We start from the raw sequence: 18,409 nt of genomic DNA, 5'->3' as shown, positions 1-18,409 counted from the left end.
AAAAATAAGAGTCATTATGGAATTCTTTAACATGCACAGAGTAGAAGGAAGAGCAGAAGAAAACACAAACAAGCAACAGTTTTCAAAATAACATATTGAATGTATGATATATACATACTTTAAAAAAGGAAAGTGTAAGTAATTTTGTGATGTAATATGCAATCCTCTCTTTCTGTTCTACTTTTTATATAGAAATAATCATTTTAGGTCATTTGTCCAGTTCAGAATGAAAAATAATATAAATCGAAACAAAAAATAGTCTGAGGAATATTTTCACGTTACTCCTTTTCTCTGCTACCAGGAGGATAATGTCTTTGACTTTCAAAGGCCTTATTTCACCAAATCAACTTCTGAAATGGCCAGAGGAAAATAAAGAGAGTAGGAAAATTCCAGTGGTGTTTGTGACTATTCTTGGAAACTCAATCTCAATTTCACTTTCCCTTTTTTTAGCTTTTAACGATGTGGGATTATGGATCATTTCTATAGTAATGTCACAAGATAAATTACAGCACGGTGGAGTTGGACAGAAGCACAGCGAGCTGGATTTGGAGTCAGGAATACCTGTTTATAAATCCCATTTTTAACACTTACTAGTTATGTGACCATTGCTGAATCACTAAACATCTATGTGCCTATGCCTCTGGAAAGTCCCTAGGAATTCTCTATTAAGTCACAGTTGTTCCTCAAATTGAAGAAATTACATATGTCTTGTGCATTAGGTCATAGATAAAAGAAAAATATTTTGACCTATTGTGAAATCTAAATAGTATGGTGTGGATTTTCTCCTTGATTTTTAAAGCAATAAAATTTTTAAAAGTAATAAAATCAAATAAACACAATTTCCCCTACTTTCCAATGTTGGTTATGACATCTTGTGGCAAAATTAGTAGTGTACTTTTTCAATGTTAAATGTTAAATACATAACTGGAAATGAAAGGGGTGGATGATTTGTGGGGACCCTTCCAGGTTTGATATTTTGTAATAAAATTTAGAAAGATTCCAGTTGGAATCCTTTTTTTTTTTAAGTGAGGCAATTGGGGTTAAGTGACTTGCCCAGGGTCACACAGCTAGTAAGTGTTAAGTGTCTGAGGCCAGATTTGAACTCAGGCACTCCTGACTCCAGGGCCGGTGCTCTATCCATTGCACCACCTAGCTGCCCCCCCCCCCCCAAGTTGGAATCCTTAAAGGGCCACTGACCAATATTTTAAAAGCTGAGCATTTGAAACCACACATTTGGCCAAGATTGTGACACCTTTGACCTAAATATTTCTCAAAGGAGTGAATTTTGGGGGAAAAATAGAAGAGAAAATAAAGACATATTGATTTAAATTTGGTTTTATGTCTTAGGCTTTTGAAGGATGGGTAAAATCCAATATATAAGATTTCAGGAGAAGAATATTATACACACACTTAAGGTAGCTCTCTAGAATTACTTTACAACACCACATAACCAGAGGCACCAACCAAACCATTTCTTGTCATTCAACTCAAGGATGTGTGAATATTAGAGATGGTCATTTTAAAAATGCCATTGATAAATTCAATGGTCAGACCAGTCTGCATCCTTCACAATTTTCTGCAAACTGACAAACACTCTTTTATCACAATACTTTATCATACAATTCTCTTACTTTCATAAAGGTATATTCCTAAAAGTTTTTTCATCAATGTCATAGTGTTCTTTGTTTTTCCTTATAACTTTCATCCACATATAATATTTTGTGGACTGGGATCAGAAACCCCAAATTTGAGAGTATTTTCAGGGAAATTCATCTGCCATTTTAAAACAATAACAAAGTTAATATGTTAAGCTTTAAAAAAAATAAATGAGCAATTATTAAAAGTACTATGGCCACAGCTAGTAGGTTACAAGATCATTGCTTTTCCTTGAAAAGTTTTCACCAAAGAAAAGAGAAATAAAAGGAGAAAGTCTCACAGAAGGTTAAAACAAATATCAAAATTTAACTTCAGGAGAACCATAGTAGATTTTTATTAACATGAGAATGAACTCTTGAAAAATATTCCTTTGCAGGTGATACAGGATAGGATAACTTCGAGGGAGAGTACCTAGGCAAAAATCAAGACAGTATCTTAAAACACATTTGCTGAATTTGTTGAGTAAGGAATATTCTTAAAACCTAAGTTTTAAATGTGAAAGGAAGTATATGATGCTTCATTCCCTTTGAAAAAGCAATGGGGGAGTATAGTAACATAGAGAAAATTCAAAGCTATAACAAGGAAGGAGAGAATGAAATATTTACTAAAAAAAGATTTAGAAGAGGAAAATATTTGTATGGAGAGGAAAGGAGAGAATAAAAAAAATATGACACAATGGAATAGCATAAAAATCTACTCTCTTGCTATCAGAAGACAGGCACCTAATAGTGGGAGGGTAAGAAGAGAATTTAAGAAGGGAAAAAAAACCAAGTCTCCAAATGCAATGTCAACAACAATGTCACAACAATGTCAAATCTAATTGAAGCAAAAGCTATTGCTTAAGTTTGGGTTCTCATTAGAGTCTTTCCCAGTTGCCTGAGTAGGAGGAAGGGTGGGATTAATGGGCTTCAGGAACTTGAACTCATTGGTTCCTGAGCCACTGGTCAGACACACCTCATACTGGTAGTTCTGGGACAAAGTCCCTGTCCCACTGACATCCACCAAGTAGCTCGGGAAAGGACCATTTGGATCAAAATGCCTACCTTCACTAGCATTCCTCTTCCTCTTCCAAAGGCGAATGACAATGAATATAATAACAGAGACTAGGAAGAGAAAGGAGACAGAGGCCAGGGAAATGACAAGGTAGGTGGTAAGGGAGTCAGTCTGGACCTCCTCCTTGGTTGCATCTGGGAGCTGCAGGTAGGGCTCAGAAAAGCCATCCACCAGGAGCACATTCAGCGTGGCTGCTGTGGACAGAGGAGGCTGCCCATTGTCCTTCACCAGCACCAGGAGCCTCTGCTTGATGGCATCTCTCTCACTGATGGGTCTTGCTGTGTGAACTTCCCCATTGTGGGCCCACACACTGAAGAGTCCTGGCTCTGTGGCCTTGACCAGTTGGTAGGAAAGCCAGGAATTCTGTCCCCAGTCCCTATCCACAGCCACCACCTTGGTCACCAGGTAACCTGGCTCTGCAGCTCTGGGCACCAGGTCATTGCAGGGAGCTGTACCATTCTGCAGGGGGTACAGCACAAAGGGAGAGTTGTCATTCTCATCTTGTACCAAAACCTCAACCAGAGCCTGGCTGCTCAGGGCTGGGGAGCCTCCATCAGTTGCCCTCACAGTGAACTGGAAAGCTTGGATGGCTTCATAATCCAGGGATCTCAGAGCATAGAGGTGACCATTGTCTGAGTTGATGGAGATGTAGGAGAAGAGGGGCAGGTCTCCAGTCTCTGGAGGCAGTAGGGAGTAGGTGACTTTGGCATTGATTCCTGAGTCCCTGTCACTGGCACTGACACTGCCAATGTGGAGGGCAGGGCTGTTGTTCTCCTGGACATACAGTTTGTAGGTTCTCTGAGTAAACACTGGGGGGTTGTCATTGACATCAGAGATGAGCACTGTGATATTGTGCTCAGATTTGAGCCTGGGGGATCCCAAATCTGTGACTGTAATAGTGATGTTGTACTCTGCCCTGCTCTCTCTGTCCAGTGCTCCCTCTGTTACCAATGTATAGAAGTTCTCAACAGAAGGTTTCAGGGCAAAGGGAAGGTCATCTTGGATGGAGCAAACCATCTTTCCATTTTCCCCAGAGTCCAGATCTGAAACTCTGAAAACAGCGACCACTGTCTCAGGAGAATTCTCTGGTATGGGGCTGGTAAGTGAAGACATTGTCAGTTCTGGAGGATTGTCATTCAGATCTATCACCTGAACAGTAATACTACACTTCCCAGAAAGGCTTCCACCATCTGTGGCCTGAATGCTGATGATGTAAGACTGAATTGACTCAAAATCTACTTCTTCCTTTAAATAAAGTTCCCCAGATTTCTCTGATAGTTGAAAAGTTTTACGAATGTTTTCAGAGGCATGTAAAAATGTATACGATATATCTGCGTTATTTCCTGCATCTAAATCTGTCGCTGAGACTGTGACAACTAGGGATCCAATGGAACTGTTCTCAGGGATCTGAACCTCATACTGGGACTGAGTAAATACTGGGGCATTGTCATTGATATCGACTACAAGGATTCGGATTTGCACAGTCCCAGACCTTGGTATGGCTCCCCCATCCACTGCAGTGAGAGTCAATCGAACTTCAGGCTGTTCCTCCCGATCCAGAACTTTATCCAGTACAAGCTCTGGGTATTTCCTGCTCTCTGCGTCCCCTCGAATTTGAATGTGGAAATGAGAGTTGGGACTGATCGTGTAGTTGTGGAGACTGTTCGTTCCTACATCTAAATCTTGCGCATTTTCTAGTATAAATACAGTTCCGGGGGAGGTGTTCTCGGGGATTTTTAGTACCATCTCAGTGTCTAGGAACACTGGCGAATGATCATTAATGTCTTCTACCATCAGGTTAGCCCGAACAATCTGAAAGGGGTTTTCCAGTAAGATCTGGAAAGGCAGAACACAGGGCTCGGCAGGGCCGCACAATTCCTCCCGATCCAGTTTTTCCCTCAGGAGCAGATCCCCGGTTTTAGGGTGCAGCTGCAAATACTCTTTGTTCCCTTTGAAAACGACTCTAGCTCCCCGATTGGAAAACACCCCCACCTCCAGGCCCAGGGCCTTTGCCACATTGGCCACAAAGGAGCCTCTCTCCATCTCCTCCACAACCGAAAACTGCTCCAGCTCTGAGGCCAACCCAGACACACCCAGGAGAACAAGGAGAAAGAGAACTTGCCTTTGTTGCAGAATCATCGTCCCTTCCTTCTCCGTTGTCACTCCTCTTGGAGTAGCCCAATTCCACCTCAAACAGTAGCCAGAGTAACCTCAGAAAAATGCAGATGTGTTCCCCGCTCCCCAGTTCCAGCTAACAAAGCTTCTCCTTCTCTTTCCCGACTGTTTTTGATTCATTCAGGGCTGTCTTTCTCAGGCTTGGCGTATCGAGTATCCCTTTTAGCCTCTTCTTAGTCTGCAGCGCCACCACGCGGATCTGTCTTTTCTCTGCATAGTGGATAATGTCATCCCAAATGTTCTTTGTACGTAATTTCAAAATGAATTCAGCTCTATATTTCCAAGAGATGTACCTTGATCTTGACAGAATGATCGACATCAATATTGTATACAACCAGTAACAACATCATATACTGGTTTAGGGCAATTTTGATACCTCACATATCTAAGTATATTTTCATCTAAGCAAAAGTAAAAAGATGAAAGGATTTCCAAGCCCCAAATGCAGCCGCTAGGTCATTATGGATACATGATTGAAACTGAGAAAATGCCACAGACTTATCCAGGACACACTCTGAAGATGACCTTCAGAGACTTTGAGGGAGTGTGAGAATAAATGGCAAGTGTGGCCCTGGAAAGAACGCATCTAGGACTCTATATTCAGCCTCAAAATTTCCTCTCCCCTTCAAATACTTGAAAAGCAAACATGTATTTGAACAGTCCTGATCTGATATTTGAATTCATGTATTTTCCCTGGAAATCCATCCCCTGGGATCTGGATCCAGCGGAATTTTGTTTTTTCCTATAACAAAGGGTATCTCTTGGAAGGTGATTCATTGGTCTGCCTCTGAGCAGTAGGAAACGATTTAGACCTTGTCTAAATTGGATTAGGAGGGAATGTTCTATTGGATTAGAGGTAGTCAACATTCCCTAAAATCCTGCTTCTAGCTATGCTTGTGTAACATTGGAAAAGACGGGGTAGCTAGGTGGCGCAGTGGATAGAGTACCGGCCCTGGAGTCAGGAAGACCTGAGTTCAAATCCAGCCTCAGACACTTGACGCTAGCTGTGTGACCCTGGGCAAGTCACTTAACCCCAATTGCCTAACCAAAAAAAGCACACACACACACACACACACACACACACACACACACACACACACACACAAATTGGGCAAGACATTTAATCTCCTGGACTTCAGTTTCCTTATCCGTGAAATAAGAGGATTGGACTAGATGACTTCTTTGATCTCTTTGATCTCTGGATCTAGATCTGTGATCTATAATCCTTCTAAGCCTGAAGTTATGTGACTACATTCAAATTGTCTCATGATAGAACCTCTTAAAAGGCCAGGAACTTAGATATTATAAAAGCAAACCATTTGACCAAGGTGGTGACAGCTCTGGATTGGCATATACCCTAAACAGTGAGATTATTGGAATAATTCAAATGAAAGAAAATAAAATAGATATTCGTGTAAAATGACTTTTTTTTTATCCATGGCCTCTTCAAAGACCTGAAAAGTAAGGAATTTCAGGAGAAAGGCACTACAAACCATGCCTAATATGGTCTTTTATAATGTATCGTTTGAACAAGTAAAGATTAGCTGTTGATAATAATTTATACTGTTATTGGGAGTTGAGAGATCTCAGTATTATGCTTTCTTCACAATCAGATATCACTTAAGCTAGATGCATTTCCTCTTCAGAATAATTCATTTTCCTTAGTTGTCTTCATAAAGGTGTATTCTTCCTAAAAGTGCATTCTTAACATATTTTATTTCAATTTCTTAGTGCTATTTCTTTTTCTAACCACAATTATTACAGCAGATGATCAACATCAAGTGCCATTTTTGAGAGAATACTTTCAATTATACTCAACATTTTAATGCATCAATGGAAGTTAATACTATAGAGGTATCAAGAAAAATGAGTTATTGTAAAAATAAAATGACCAGAGGAAAGTTGTAAGATGTTTGCAGGACACTGAACATTTTGTAATAAAAAAGTGAAAAAAATCTAAAAGTGAGCCAGACCTAAATTATCATTTAAGAAAGTCAAAACTGTATTCATTGACATAAGGATGAAATCTTGGCAGCTTTTTTTCACATAGATAAACCTGAGGGGCATAATCCAGGTCTGGGTAACTTGAAACATTGTTTGCTAAATTAACAGAGAAATAATAATTAAATTCTGAGTTTGAAATGGAAAAGAAAATATGTGACAGTTCACTCCTTCCTAATAATAATGACAATAATGGATAACTACAACAACCTGGAGAAAACCCAAATATAGAAGGAGAACAAAAAGATTAAGGAAAGAAGGATTTGTATACTGAGGATACAGGGAGAAGAGGAAAATGTGTGTGAAGAGGACGATGGGATAAAAATATAACACAATAGTATAAAATGGTTGTTTTGATTTGCTACAAGAAGATGAAAACCAATGTTAGGAGATAGATATAATTTGGTGAAGTGAATTTTAATACTACTCAAAGCAAATGCTATTCCTTAAGGGTAGATTTTCCATGCAGCCCTTCCCTCATGCTTGAGCAGGAGGAAGGTTGAGGGTAATGGGCTTCAGCAATTCTTTGGTCCCTGAGCCACTGGCAAGACACATATCATACTTATAGCTCTGAGACAGGGTCCCTGTCTCACTGACATCCACCAAGTGTGGATCCCTTTCCAAGGAAAGGGGCTACTTGGATAAAAAAAAAAAACATCAGCATCTATCTTCCTATTCCAGGAGTGGATAATAATGAACATAATAATAGAGACCAGGAAGAGAATGGAGATGGAGACCAGGGAAATGACTAAGTAGGTTGTAAGGGAGTCAGTCTAGACCTGCTCCTTGGTTGCATCTGGGATCTTCAGGTAGGGCTCAGAAAAGCCATCCACCAGGAGCACATTCAGTATGGCTGCTGTGGACAGAGGAGGCTGCCCATTGTGTTTCAGCAGTACCAGGAGCCTCTGCTTGATGGCATCTTTCTCACTGATGGGTCTTGCTGTGTGAACTTTTCCATTATGGGTCCACACAGTAGAGTCCTGGCTCTGTGGCCTTGACTAGCTGGTAGGAAAGCCAGGAATTCTGTCCTCAGTCCCTATCCACAGCCATCACCTTGGTAACCTGGCTCTGCAGCTCTGGGCACCAAGTCACTGCAGTGCCATCTGCAGGGGGTAGAGTATGAAGGTAGAGTAATCATTCTTATGCAGGACACACCTGAACCAGAGTCTGGCTACTTAGGGCTGAGAAGGCACCATCAGCTGCCCTCACAATGAACTGGGAAGCTTAGATGGCTTCATAATCCAGAGATCTCAGAGCATAGAGGTGGCCATTGTCTGAGTTGATGGAGATGTGGAAGAGCAGCAGATCTCCAGTCTCTGGAGGCAGCAGTTTGTAGGCTCTCTAAGTAAAAACTGCGGACTTATCATGGACATCATAGATGAACACCGTGATATCGTCCTGGGATTTGAGCCTCTGGGATCCCAAATCTGTGATGATAATAATGATGTTGTATTCAACCAGTTCTCAATGGAAGGTTTCAAGGCAAAGAGAAGATCATCCTAGATGGAACAAATCACCCTTCTATTTCCCCAGAGTCCAGATCTGAAACCCTGAAAATAGCTACCAGAACCTTGGGAGAATTCTCTGGAATAGGACTGGAAAAAAGGAAACGGTCAACTTGGGAGAATTGTCCTTCAAGATCTATCATTTCAATAATTACAGTACCTTCTTCAGAAAGTCTCCTTCCTTCTGTGGTCTGAATATTATGGTGTAAGATTGAGATGACTCAGAATCTATTTTCTCCCCTAGACAAAGTAGCCCAGAATTCTTATAAAGTTGAAAAGTTTTATGAACGTTTTCACAGGAATGCAAATATGTATAGGATATTTCTGCATTATTTCCTATGTTTAAATCTGTGGCTCTGACTGTGACAACCTCAGATCCAATGGGGCCATTCTCAGGTTTCTAAACCTCGTACTGGGACTGAGTAAATACAAGTGGATTGCCATTGATACCGACCAAAAAGACTCTGACTAGGGCAGTCCCACACCTGGGTGGGGCTCCACCATCCACTGCAGTGAGTTATCTGACCTCAGGCTGCTTTTCCCCAACCAAGGTCTTGCCTAATACAAGCGCTAATATTTCTTTCCTCCTCTGCTATTTCGGATTTAAATGTGGAAATGAAAGCTGAAACTGATTGTATGATTCTGGAGACTGTTGTTTTCTACATCTAAATCTTGTACACTTTGCAGTAGGAACGAAATCCCGGGAGGGGTGCTCTCGGGAATTTTCAAGACCATTTCAATGTCTAGGGACACTGGTGCGTGGCCATTAATGTCTTGTATCATCAACTCAGCCCGAACAATCTGAAAAGGATTTTTCAGTAAGATCTGTAAAGACAGCACACACGGATTGTCGGGACCCGCACAGTTCCTCCGGGTTAATTTTCTTGCTCAGGAGTAGATTCCCCTGTTTTATAGTCTAGCTGCGAATATTCTTTACTCCCTTTGAAAGAGACTCAGTCCCCGCGTTAGACAGTTGTCTCACTTCCGGCCACAGGGATTTTGTCACATTGGCCACAAAGGAGCTGCCCTCTACCACTAAATATTGTTCCAATTTTGAGCTTGTCTGAGAAACACAAAGAAGAAGAAGAAGAAAAAGAATTTGCTTTTGCTAGAGAACTGGAGAGCTTCCTGTATCCATTGTTCATCGGGTGACCTTCACCAAGAAATTAAGACCCAACTAAAGTTCGGTCTCAATAGTTTATTCCTTTGACTCCTTAGTCGAAATCTGGGAATATGAGAACTCACGAAGCCTTTAGGATTCGCCTCCTTCCCACACTTGGGCTAATAAAGTTTGCTTCTCTTTCCTCAGCATCTGAGATGCGGTTCTTTTTGTTTGTGTCAATCAATAAATGTAGTATCTTTCCTTCTTCTTCGTCTGTAGCGCCACCTCAAGGCTTCTGGGAAAGATTCTTTCAGTTACAAAAGTATGGCCACATTTGATGTAGGTGTTTAGGGCAGCTGGGTGACCCAGTGGAAAGACAGCCAAGCTTGGAGTCAGGAAGACTCATTCTTTCTGAGTTCAAATCCAGTCTCAGGCATTTACTTAGTTGTGTGACCCAGTTACTTGACTCAGTTTTCTCATTTGTAAACATGAGCTGGAGAGGGAAATGCCAAACCATCTCTGCCAAGGAAACCCCAAATGGTGTCACAAAGAGTCAGACATGACCATGGGTATTTTAGTATGTGATACTTAGCAATGGATTAATAAGAAATTGGATAATAATATTAGACTAAGGGGTAGCTAGGTGGTGCAGTGGATAGAGCACTGGCTCTGGATTCAGGAGTACCTGAGTTCAAATCTGGCCTCAGAAACTTAACACTTACTAGCTGTGTGACCCTGGGCAAGTCACTTAACCCCAATTGCCTCATTAAAATTTTAAAAAATAATAATATTAGACTATATTGATAACCTTTTGTGGTTTGCAGTGTTGTTTACACTTCAAAATCTCATCTGATTCTACCTGCTAGGTAGATACCACAGTTTGTTTTTAAGGATGAGAAAATTGATGGTTCAAGTGATTCAGTGACCTTCATAGACAGAAAAATAACAAGTAAAAGAAACAAACCATCATCTCCACATATCAAATCCAGCAAATTTGCACTTGGGTATATAAAATTTGCATTTTAAAGAAACTTTAGTTTCATTTCTAAAAAGTGAAGTTTTGGGACAGTTAGGTGGTGCAGTGGATAAAGCACCGGCCCTGGATTCAGGAGGACCTGAGTTCAAGTCCAGACACTTGACACTTACTAGCTGTGTGACCCTGGGCAAGTCACTTAACCTACATTGCCCTGCACACACCAAAAAAAAAGGAAAGAAAACAAAATGAAGTGATAAAATATTCTATTTTTCTGGAACTTTGTCCCACACTCTTCAGATGGTAATTATATTTTCAGATCGTGGGAATGGGGGGGAACTCATAAATGCAGAGAAGCAAATAATGCATCTCCCTATAGTGGCAAGAGAACTGAATTTGAAGTCAGAGGATCCAGGTTAAAATCCTGGCTTTGTTACTATTTATGTGTTCTTAAGCAAGTCACTGAACTTCTGGAGTCTCATTTTCCTCATATATAAAAGGAGAAGGTTGGTCTAGATTGGAGGTTCCTAACTTTTTTGTGATATAGACTTCTTTAGCAGTCTGAGATCAAGTTCTGGACCTCTCCTCAGAATGTTTTTTAAATGCATAAGTCAGATCACAAAGGAAATTAACTATATTGAAATACAGTTCTAATTTTTTGAAATTACAGATCTCAGGTTAATAACTCCTGGTGCAGATGTCTAATGTTCGCTCCACCTCTAAATCCATTAAAACTTATGAATCTGCAAATCATATAGAGCTGAAAAGGCATTGATGCAGCTACTGGATATATGAAAGACAAGACTTTATTGGCTTAGCAAAGTCATGCCCTAATACCAGAAAGATCATCTAATTGATCTGTAAAGAGACTACAAGATGGGGCAGCAGTGAAGGCCCTGGTAGGCTAAAGAATTCATATGTACTTTTTCCCTGCTTTCTTGGGTTTCTAGCAGCTGAAGTTTTCCCTTAAGTTCATGTTTGTGAGATGAATTCATGAGTTATTTGGGTTGTCTTTTCCTATCTCTTTCAGCTGGGTCATTTGTGGTGAAGTAAAAGCTGCTAGTATGCATGATTGGAATTCCTGAAGAACTTTGTGAAACAAATTGTTTACCCTATTATCCATTCATGTCAGTTGGTTTCTTTCCCTGGAAAGAAACCTGTCTAAATCTGGGGATTCAGGAAACCCTTTGTCATTTGTATTTTCCAGGAGTGTAGGAATCACTTGGCAAGTTACCTGTTGGTCAAGAGGGAAGCAGAAGGGAAGATGTGGAAGTGACCAAAATTGGTTAGATTAGGAAGGGTGGTAGCTTGGATGACACATGCTTTCAAATTTTGCCCAGTCAGCTTCTTCCTTCTGAAAACATCTCTATGGGGTTATCTTCTTGACAAATTTGTTGTGTTAGGGAAGAGAATGTTCTGGGATAGGAAAGAGAAAATTTATAACCTTCACATCAGTCCCTGAATCCTGAAGAGAGTTTATGAGTAAGAACATCCTCAATTTATAAGGGATTAAGGTAACAATCAACTGTGAATCTGTGCTTTCGTAAAGTAGCTACAGGAAAACCAAAAGAAAAGAAAAGACTTATTCTCTAAAAAGGATTGGCTAATGCTGACCAATTGAGAGTGCTTTAGTTTTGGGACTTGCCCTTTAACCCATTCACATATTCCCCAGTGTCCACTTTTAATACTTCAGACTCATGTGAATACCTCTTGAAACAGTTGAATCTTTTCTAAAGAGTAACTAATGTCACCAAACTTAAAACACTTCGTTTTTTATAAAGGTGTCTGTGATTGATTGGTCTATGCCCTTAAATATTTTACAACAAAATTTGTATCTTCTGCAAATGAATTTATAAATATTTTCTTAATTTTTTTGTAGATTCATATCACCTCAAATTTGGAAGAGACCTCAGAAGTCACTTGAGATCATAGATTTATAATTAAAAGAAACCTTAGAAGGTAGCTAGTCTAACCTCTTCCTTTAAAGATAAGAAAATTGAAACCCAAGAGACTAAGTGATTTTTCCAAATTCAAAGAAGTGGAAAGTGGAAAATTGAGGATTCAAACCCAAGTTATCTACTTCCAAACCAAGAGCTTTTGACTTCATCAATCTGCTTCTACTTGTCCATCCCTAGCCTGAAGCACAAGTGCCTCTACAGCTTTCCTGACAAACTGTCATAAAGCCTCAGCTTGAAAATCTCCAGTTTTTGGAAATACAGTATCTTCTAAGGAAGTCCATTACATTTTAACACCTCTAATTGTTAGGTCACTCCTCTATAGACAAGCAGATAAATTATTTGAACATCTATTTCTTGGGGGAAAAAAGTGCAGAGGCTATAAAAAATATATAATGTGTTCCAACTTTCTACTAATCAAAGCAATGTAATTTAAAACAACTTTGAGATATCATCTTACATCCATCAGATCGACAATGATACAATGATAGACAAAATGATAAAATTTAAAGCTGGGGTGGCTGTGGAAAATAGGCACAGTCCTACACTGCTATAAGAAGTATAAATTAAAACAATACTTTGGAAAGCAAATATGACACAATAATAGCTACAAAACTCACTCTTTGAACAATTGATTCCACTATGGACCAAATACTAAGTGTGTTACTAACTGGAACAAAGGTTCAAGTGTAAAAAAATATTCCTAGTAACGCCATTTCTAATAGACAAAAACAAAACTGGAAACAATGTGCCCAATGATTCTGGAATGACAACCAATTGTGAAATAGGAATTTAATGAAATATATTATGATGCCAAAAGAAAAGGTAATATGAAGAATACAAATAAATATGGAAAGACTTAAAGGAAGTAATGCAAACTATAAAAAGAACACCCCAAATAATTCTACACTGTATAAAATTATGTACCTAGTAATTACAAGAATAAGACAGTATCAAAACATAAAATGTGTAGAAGGAAAAAAGTTATTCAGAAGGGGACCCAGAAGCATACATAAAACTTTTTGTTGCTTTTTAAAATTTTTGACATATGCTTTTATTTTTTTGAAATGTGGAAATTTTCCAATTTTGTACAATTTTAAATTACATTTTTATTTGAATATTTGCTTTGGTGCTGGAAAATTTGACACAATCTGTTGAATTCTTCTACCCCTTACTATTCAGAAGGTCATGAAAAGTCATGAGGAGAAACTATTATTTTCAAAAATCATTGCATCAGGCTAAATTCTACTTTACTGGTAGAATTCTACTTTACAATCTAAGTCCCATATGTTTCCTGGTCATGTTGATCTTGAAGTAAAGGATATTAGTTCCTCTAATTACTTTATAATGCTATGAAGGTATCTGGGAATCAAATGGGTGTGCTCTTTTCTGAGAGATGTATTGAATTTCCAAAAAACTTGACACATTAGCTCTTTGGAATAACTTGCCATAAAAGTGATTTTGTTCATTGCCTCCATTTATTAGAGACAGTTAGTGGTACAAGTTATATAGTGCTGTACCTGGAGACATTACAGACCTTAATTCAAATGTGGCTTTAGACACCTACTAGATGCATGATCCTGGGCCAGTCACTTAAGCACTGCCTCAATTTCCTCATCTGTAAAATGAAGATAATAATAGCACAGTAGATCCAATGGTAATTGTAAAATGAGGTGAAATTATTAAGGAATTATATACATATATGTGCATATATAATAAATACATAAATATACCTACATTTATACTATCATTATTAGTAAGGGACCACTCCTTTTAAAATGTATCAATTCCTGAATTAAAATGTTATTTTTATTATGCTTTCCAACCATTGTTATTTGGGGACTCAATTTTAGGTTCATTTGTATGAAGTTATTTTGAACAATGTGAAACATGATTTCCCAATGATTATTTAAAAAAAAGTTAGAGTAAATTATAGTTAACACAACCATTAAGTAATTTATACTCCTCTTTTTTAAAAGTGTGTGTGTGTGTGTGTGTGTGCACATGTGAATCAATAGTGGTATATTCCTACAAATGCATCCCTGGTACCTTTTTATATGCTTCAGAAGAGTCAGAGTTGTCCTTACTGAGATAGCAAGAATAAGGGCCCCTTCACCCAAAGGGTGGAGGAGAAGGAACATGTAGATAGGTTCATCAGTCATTTCGTGTGTTTTTTAATGGAGGCCCTGACACTATGGGGTTGTTGCTGTTGTTTTGTCAACCTCTGTATTCATCCTTCTTTGAACTACTCATGATTGACAATAAATATTTGTTGATCAATTGATTGATGATTTCTGCATTCAGACATATCTGGGGACTGACAATTTGTAAAAGACTCCAGCTCACTCTGTTTACTTCACTAAAATATTTATGGGGTCTTAAATTGCCTCTTCCTATTTCAGAATCATTCTAGTCTGGAAATAATTGATTGCATGACCTGTGGTTTTGTAGAGGTGGCTTCATTCCTCAAAACCAAAGGTTGATATCTCAGAGTGGCAGTGAAGCAGAAGCACATGTTTTCTTCTATCTTTTGTGAGTGTTCCACTCAAAGTTTGTATGCTATCAATAAATTACTAGTTATATTAAAAATATTTATGGGGTAGCTAGGTGGCGCAGTGGATAAAGCACCAGCCCTGGATTCAGGAGTACCTGAGTTCAAATCCGGCCTCAGACACTTGACACTTACTAGCTGTGTGACCCTGGGCAAGACACTTAACTCTTATTGCTTCACCAAAAAAAAAAAAAAGATATTTATAGTTACATTTCTTGAGAGAAAGAAAGGGACTAATATGGTCTCAGAAAACATTTCCTAATGAGTAATACAGATTAAGAGAGCTAACATGGTCTATGGCACAGAAAAAGTTTTAGTATCCTGAACAGAGAATGCGAATTTAATTGCATCAAAAGTTAAACTCCAAGTTTGAAATGAGAATGCAAAAATCAAGTAGCTCACTCATTCCTATACATTGATTTGGGACTAGCATAACCTGGACAAAATTCAAACACAGAAAGAAAGCAAAAAATAAAAGAACAGCAGGAGAAAGGAGAATATGAAAATTATATCATGTTTTTAAAATAAATTCTTCTCTGTCACAGCAAGGTAGAAAATAAAAGGGTAGAAATAATGACAAAACATAATGGCAAGGCACTGAAAAATATTTCTATCCCTAATTGAAGTCACAGCTATTCCTGAAGGATGGGTTTTCTTCTAAATCCCTCCTACTATCCTGAGCAGGTATCCTAGGGTCAATGGGTTTCAGGAATTTGAATTCACTGGTCCCTGAGCCACTGGTCAGACACACCTCATACTGGTAGTTCTGGGATAAAGTTCCTGTCCCACTGACATCCACCAAGTAGCTTGGGAAAAGACCATTTGAATCACAATGACTACTATCACTAGCATCCCTCTTCCTCTTCCAAAAGCAAATGACAATGAACATAGTGACAGAGACCAGAAACAGACAGGAGACAGAGGCTAGGGAAATGACTAGGTAGGTGGTAAGAGAGTCAGTCTGGACCTCCTCCTTGTTTGCATCTGGGAGCTGCAGGTAGGGCTCAGAAAAGCCATCCACCAGGAGCACATTCAGTGTGGCTGCTGTGGACAGAGGAGGCTGCCCATTGTCCTTCACCAGCACCAAGAGCCTCTGCTTGATGGCATCTCTCTCACTGATGGGTCTTGCTGTGTGAACTTCCCCATTGTGGGCCCACACACTGAAGAGTCCTGGCTCTGTGGCCTTGACCAGTTGGTAGGAAAGCCAGGAATTCTGTCCCCAGTCCCTATCCACAGCCACCACCTTGGTCACCAGGTAACCTGGCTCTGCAGCTCTGGGCACCAGGTCATTGCAGGGAGCTGTACCATTCTGCAGGGGGTACAGCACAAAGGGAGAGTTGTCATTCTCATCTTGTACCAAAACCTCAACCAGAGCCTGGCTGCTCAAGGCTGGGGAGCCTCCATCAGTTGCCCTCACAGTGAACTGGAAAGCTTGGATGGCTTCATAATCCAGGGATCTCAGAGCATAGAGGTGACCATTGTCTGAGTTGATGGAGATGTAGGAGAAGAGGGCAGGTCTCCAGTCTCTGGAGGCAGTAGGGAGTAGGTGACTTTGGCATTGATTCCTGAGTCCCTGTCACTGGCACTGACACTGCCAATGTGGAGGGCAGGGCTGCTGTTCTCCTGGACATACAGTTTGTAGGCTCTCTGAGTAAACGCTGGGGGGTTGTCATTGACATCAGAGATGAGCACTGTGATATTGTACTCAGATTTGAGCCTGGGGGATCCCAAATCTGTGACTGTAATAGTGATGTTGTACTCTGCCCTGCTCTCTCTGTCCAGTGCTCCCTCTGTTACCAATGTATAGAAATTCTCCAGAGAAGGTTTCAGGGCAAAAGGAAGATCATCCTGGATGGAGCAAACCACCCTTCCATTTTCCCCAGAGTCCAGATCAGAAACCCTGAAAACAGCGACCACTGTCTCGGGAGAATTCTCTGGGATCGAGCTGGTAAGTGAGGACATTGTTAATTTGGGCATATTGTCATTCAGGTCTATTACATGGATTAGGACCATGCATTTTCCAGAAAGGCCTCCGCCGTCTGTGGCTTCAATATCGATTTCATAAAACTGAGTTGCTTCAAAATCCATTGTTTTTATTAGTGAAATTTCCCCTGAAGATCGATCTATTTTAAAAGTTTTGCGAATGTCTTCAGAGGCATCGGAAAATGTGTAAAATATTTCCCCATTATTTCCTGTATCTAAATCTGTAGCACGCACCTGCACAACCAAGGAGCCTGGGGGGCTATTTTCGGGAATCGTCACCTCATAATTCTGTCGCTCAAACTCAGGGGTGTTATCGTTGACATCCACTACGAGAACTCGAATTTGGGCAGTCCCAGACCTGGGCGGGGACCCACCATCCAAGGCTGTGAGAGTTAATCGAATCTCAGGCAGTTCCTCTCTATCGAGAGCTTTGCTCAACACCAGCTCTGGGTACTTCCTGCCGTCATTGCGTGCTCGTAATTGAACTTGGAAATGGGAATTCGGGCTAATGGTGTAGTTTTGGAGACTGTTGATCCCAACGTCCAAATCCTGTGCACCGTCTAAACGGATTATCTTTCCCGGAGGACTGCTCTCTAGGATTTTCAGAAGCATCTCATTGTCCAGGAAAATGGGCGAATGGTCATTTATGTCTCGTACTAGCAGCTCGGCCAGAAAAATTTGAAATGGGTTTTCTAGTAATATCTGGAAAGGTAATACGCAGGAATCGGTGGGCCCACACAATTCCTCCCGATCCAGTTTCTCTTTTATGAGTAAATCCCAGGTTTCACGATTGAGCTGCAAATACTGTTTGTCTCCTTTAAAGGCGACCCGGGGGCCCCTATTGGATAGCTCTCCCATTTCTAGTCCCAGGGCCTTAACCACATTGCCTACAAAAGAGCCGCTTTCCATTTCCTCTGCTACAGAAAACCCACTGGGCTCCGAACCCGCCTTAGACATGCACAGCAAAACAAAGAAAAGCAGAACTTGCCTTTTTCTCCGAATTGCGTTCTTGTCTGCTTCCATTCTCATCCCTTTAACACTACGGTAGCCTGTGGGTAAATAACTCCTTCCAGGAGCCCTGCCCTCCACCAGCTGCTGCTAGCAAAGCTTGCTTTCTTTGGCCATTTAGTGCCAGTCTGAGCCACAGAGTAATGGAGGTTTCAGGGTTTTGTGTGTGTGTGTGTGTGTGTGTGTGTGTGTGTGTGTGTGTGTGTGTACACGTGTGTGCGTGTGCGGTGTTTTGTTCTCTTTCCCCACCCCCCACCCCACTCCCCATCAGTTACTGTGATTCTTATCCTGCAGTGCCACCACGCGTCCTGATTGAGAATCTTACTTTCTCAGTCCAATTTTCAATGGCATAAAGATTTGTCTCAGACAGTTAAGACCTTATGCGTTTAGTTTTCGAAGAGAGATAGTGAGCTCTGGTTGTAGTTTAAAGAGCGTGTTATTTGATTT

The 18,409-nt window shown here is 40.2% G+C and overlaps 1 protein-coding gene and 2 pseudogenes across 1 annotated transcript; all 3 read right to left on the bottom strand.

Moving 5' to 3' along the window:
* Window positions 1-1,207: 1,207 nt before the first annotated feature.
* Window positions 1,208-5,030, bottom strand: LOC122744109 (protocadherin beta-2-like). The gene has a single exon (XM_043989476.1). The coding sequence runs from the start codon at window positions 4,846-4,848 to the stop codon at window positions 2,473-2,475; it is 2,376 nt and encodes a 791-aa protein (XP_043845411.1). The 5' UTR covers window positions 4,849-5,030; the 3' UTR covers window positions 1,208-2,472.
* Window positions 5,031-7,362: 2,332 nt separating this feature from the next.
* On the bottom strand, window positions 7,363-14,582 carry LOC122738784 (annotated as a pseudogene).
* A 531-nt stretch (window positions 14,583-15,113) lies between these two features.
* On the bottom strand, window positions 15,114-18,112 carry LOC122744603 (annotated as a pseudogene).
* Between the last annotated feature and the right edge of the window lie 297 nt (window positions 18,113-18,409).

This window comes from Dromiciops gliroides, chromosome 2 (genome assembly GCF_019393635.1).
Source record: "Dromiciops gliroides isolate mDroGli1 chromosome 2, mDroGli1.pri, whole genome shotgun sequence".
Classification (NCBI taxonomy): domain Eukaryota; kingdom Metazoa; phylum Chordata; class Mammalia; order Microbiotheria; family Microbiotheriidae; genus Dromiciops; species Dromiciops gliroides.
Note: the sequence above shows the minus strand (reverse complement) of the source record. Positions and strands in the feature narration are given on the sequence as shown.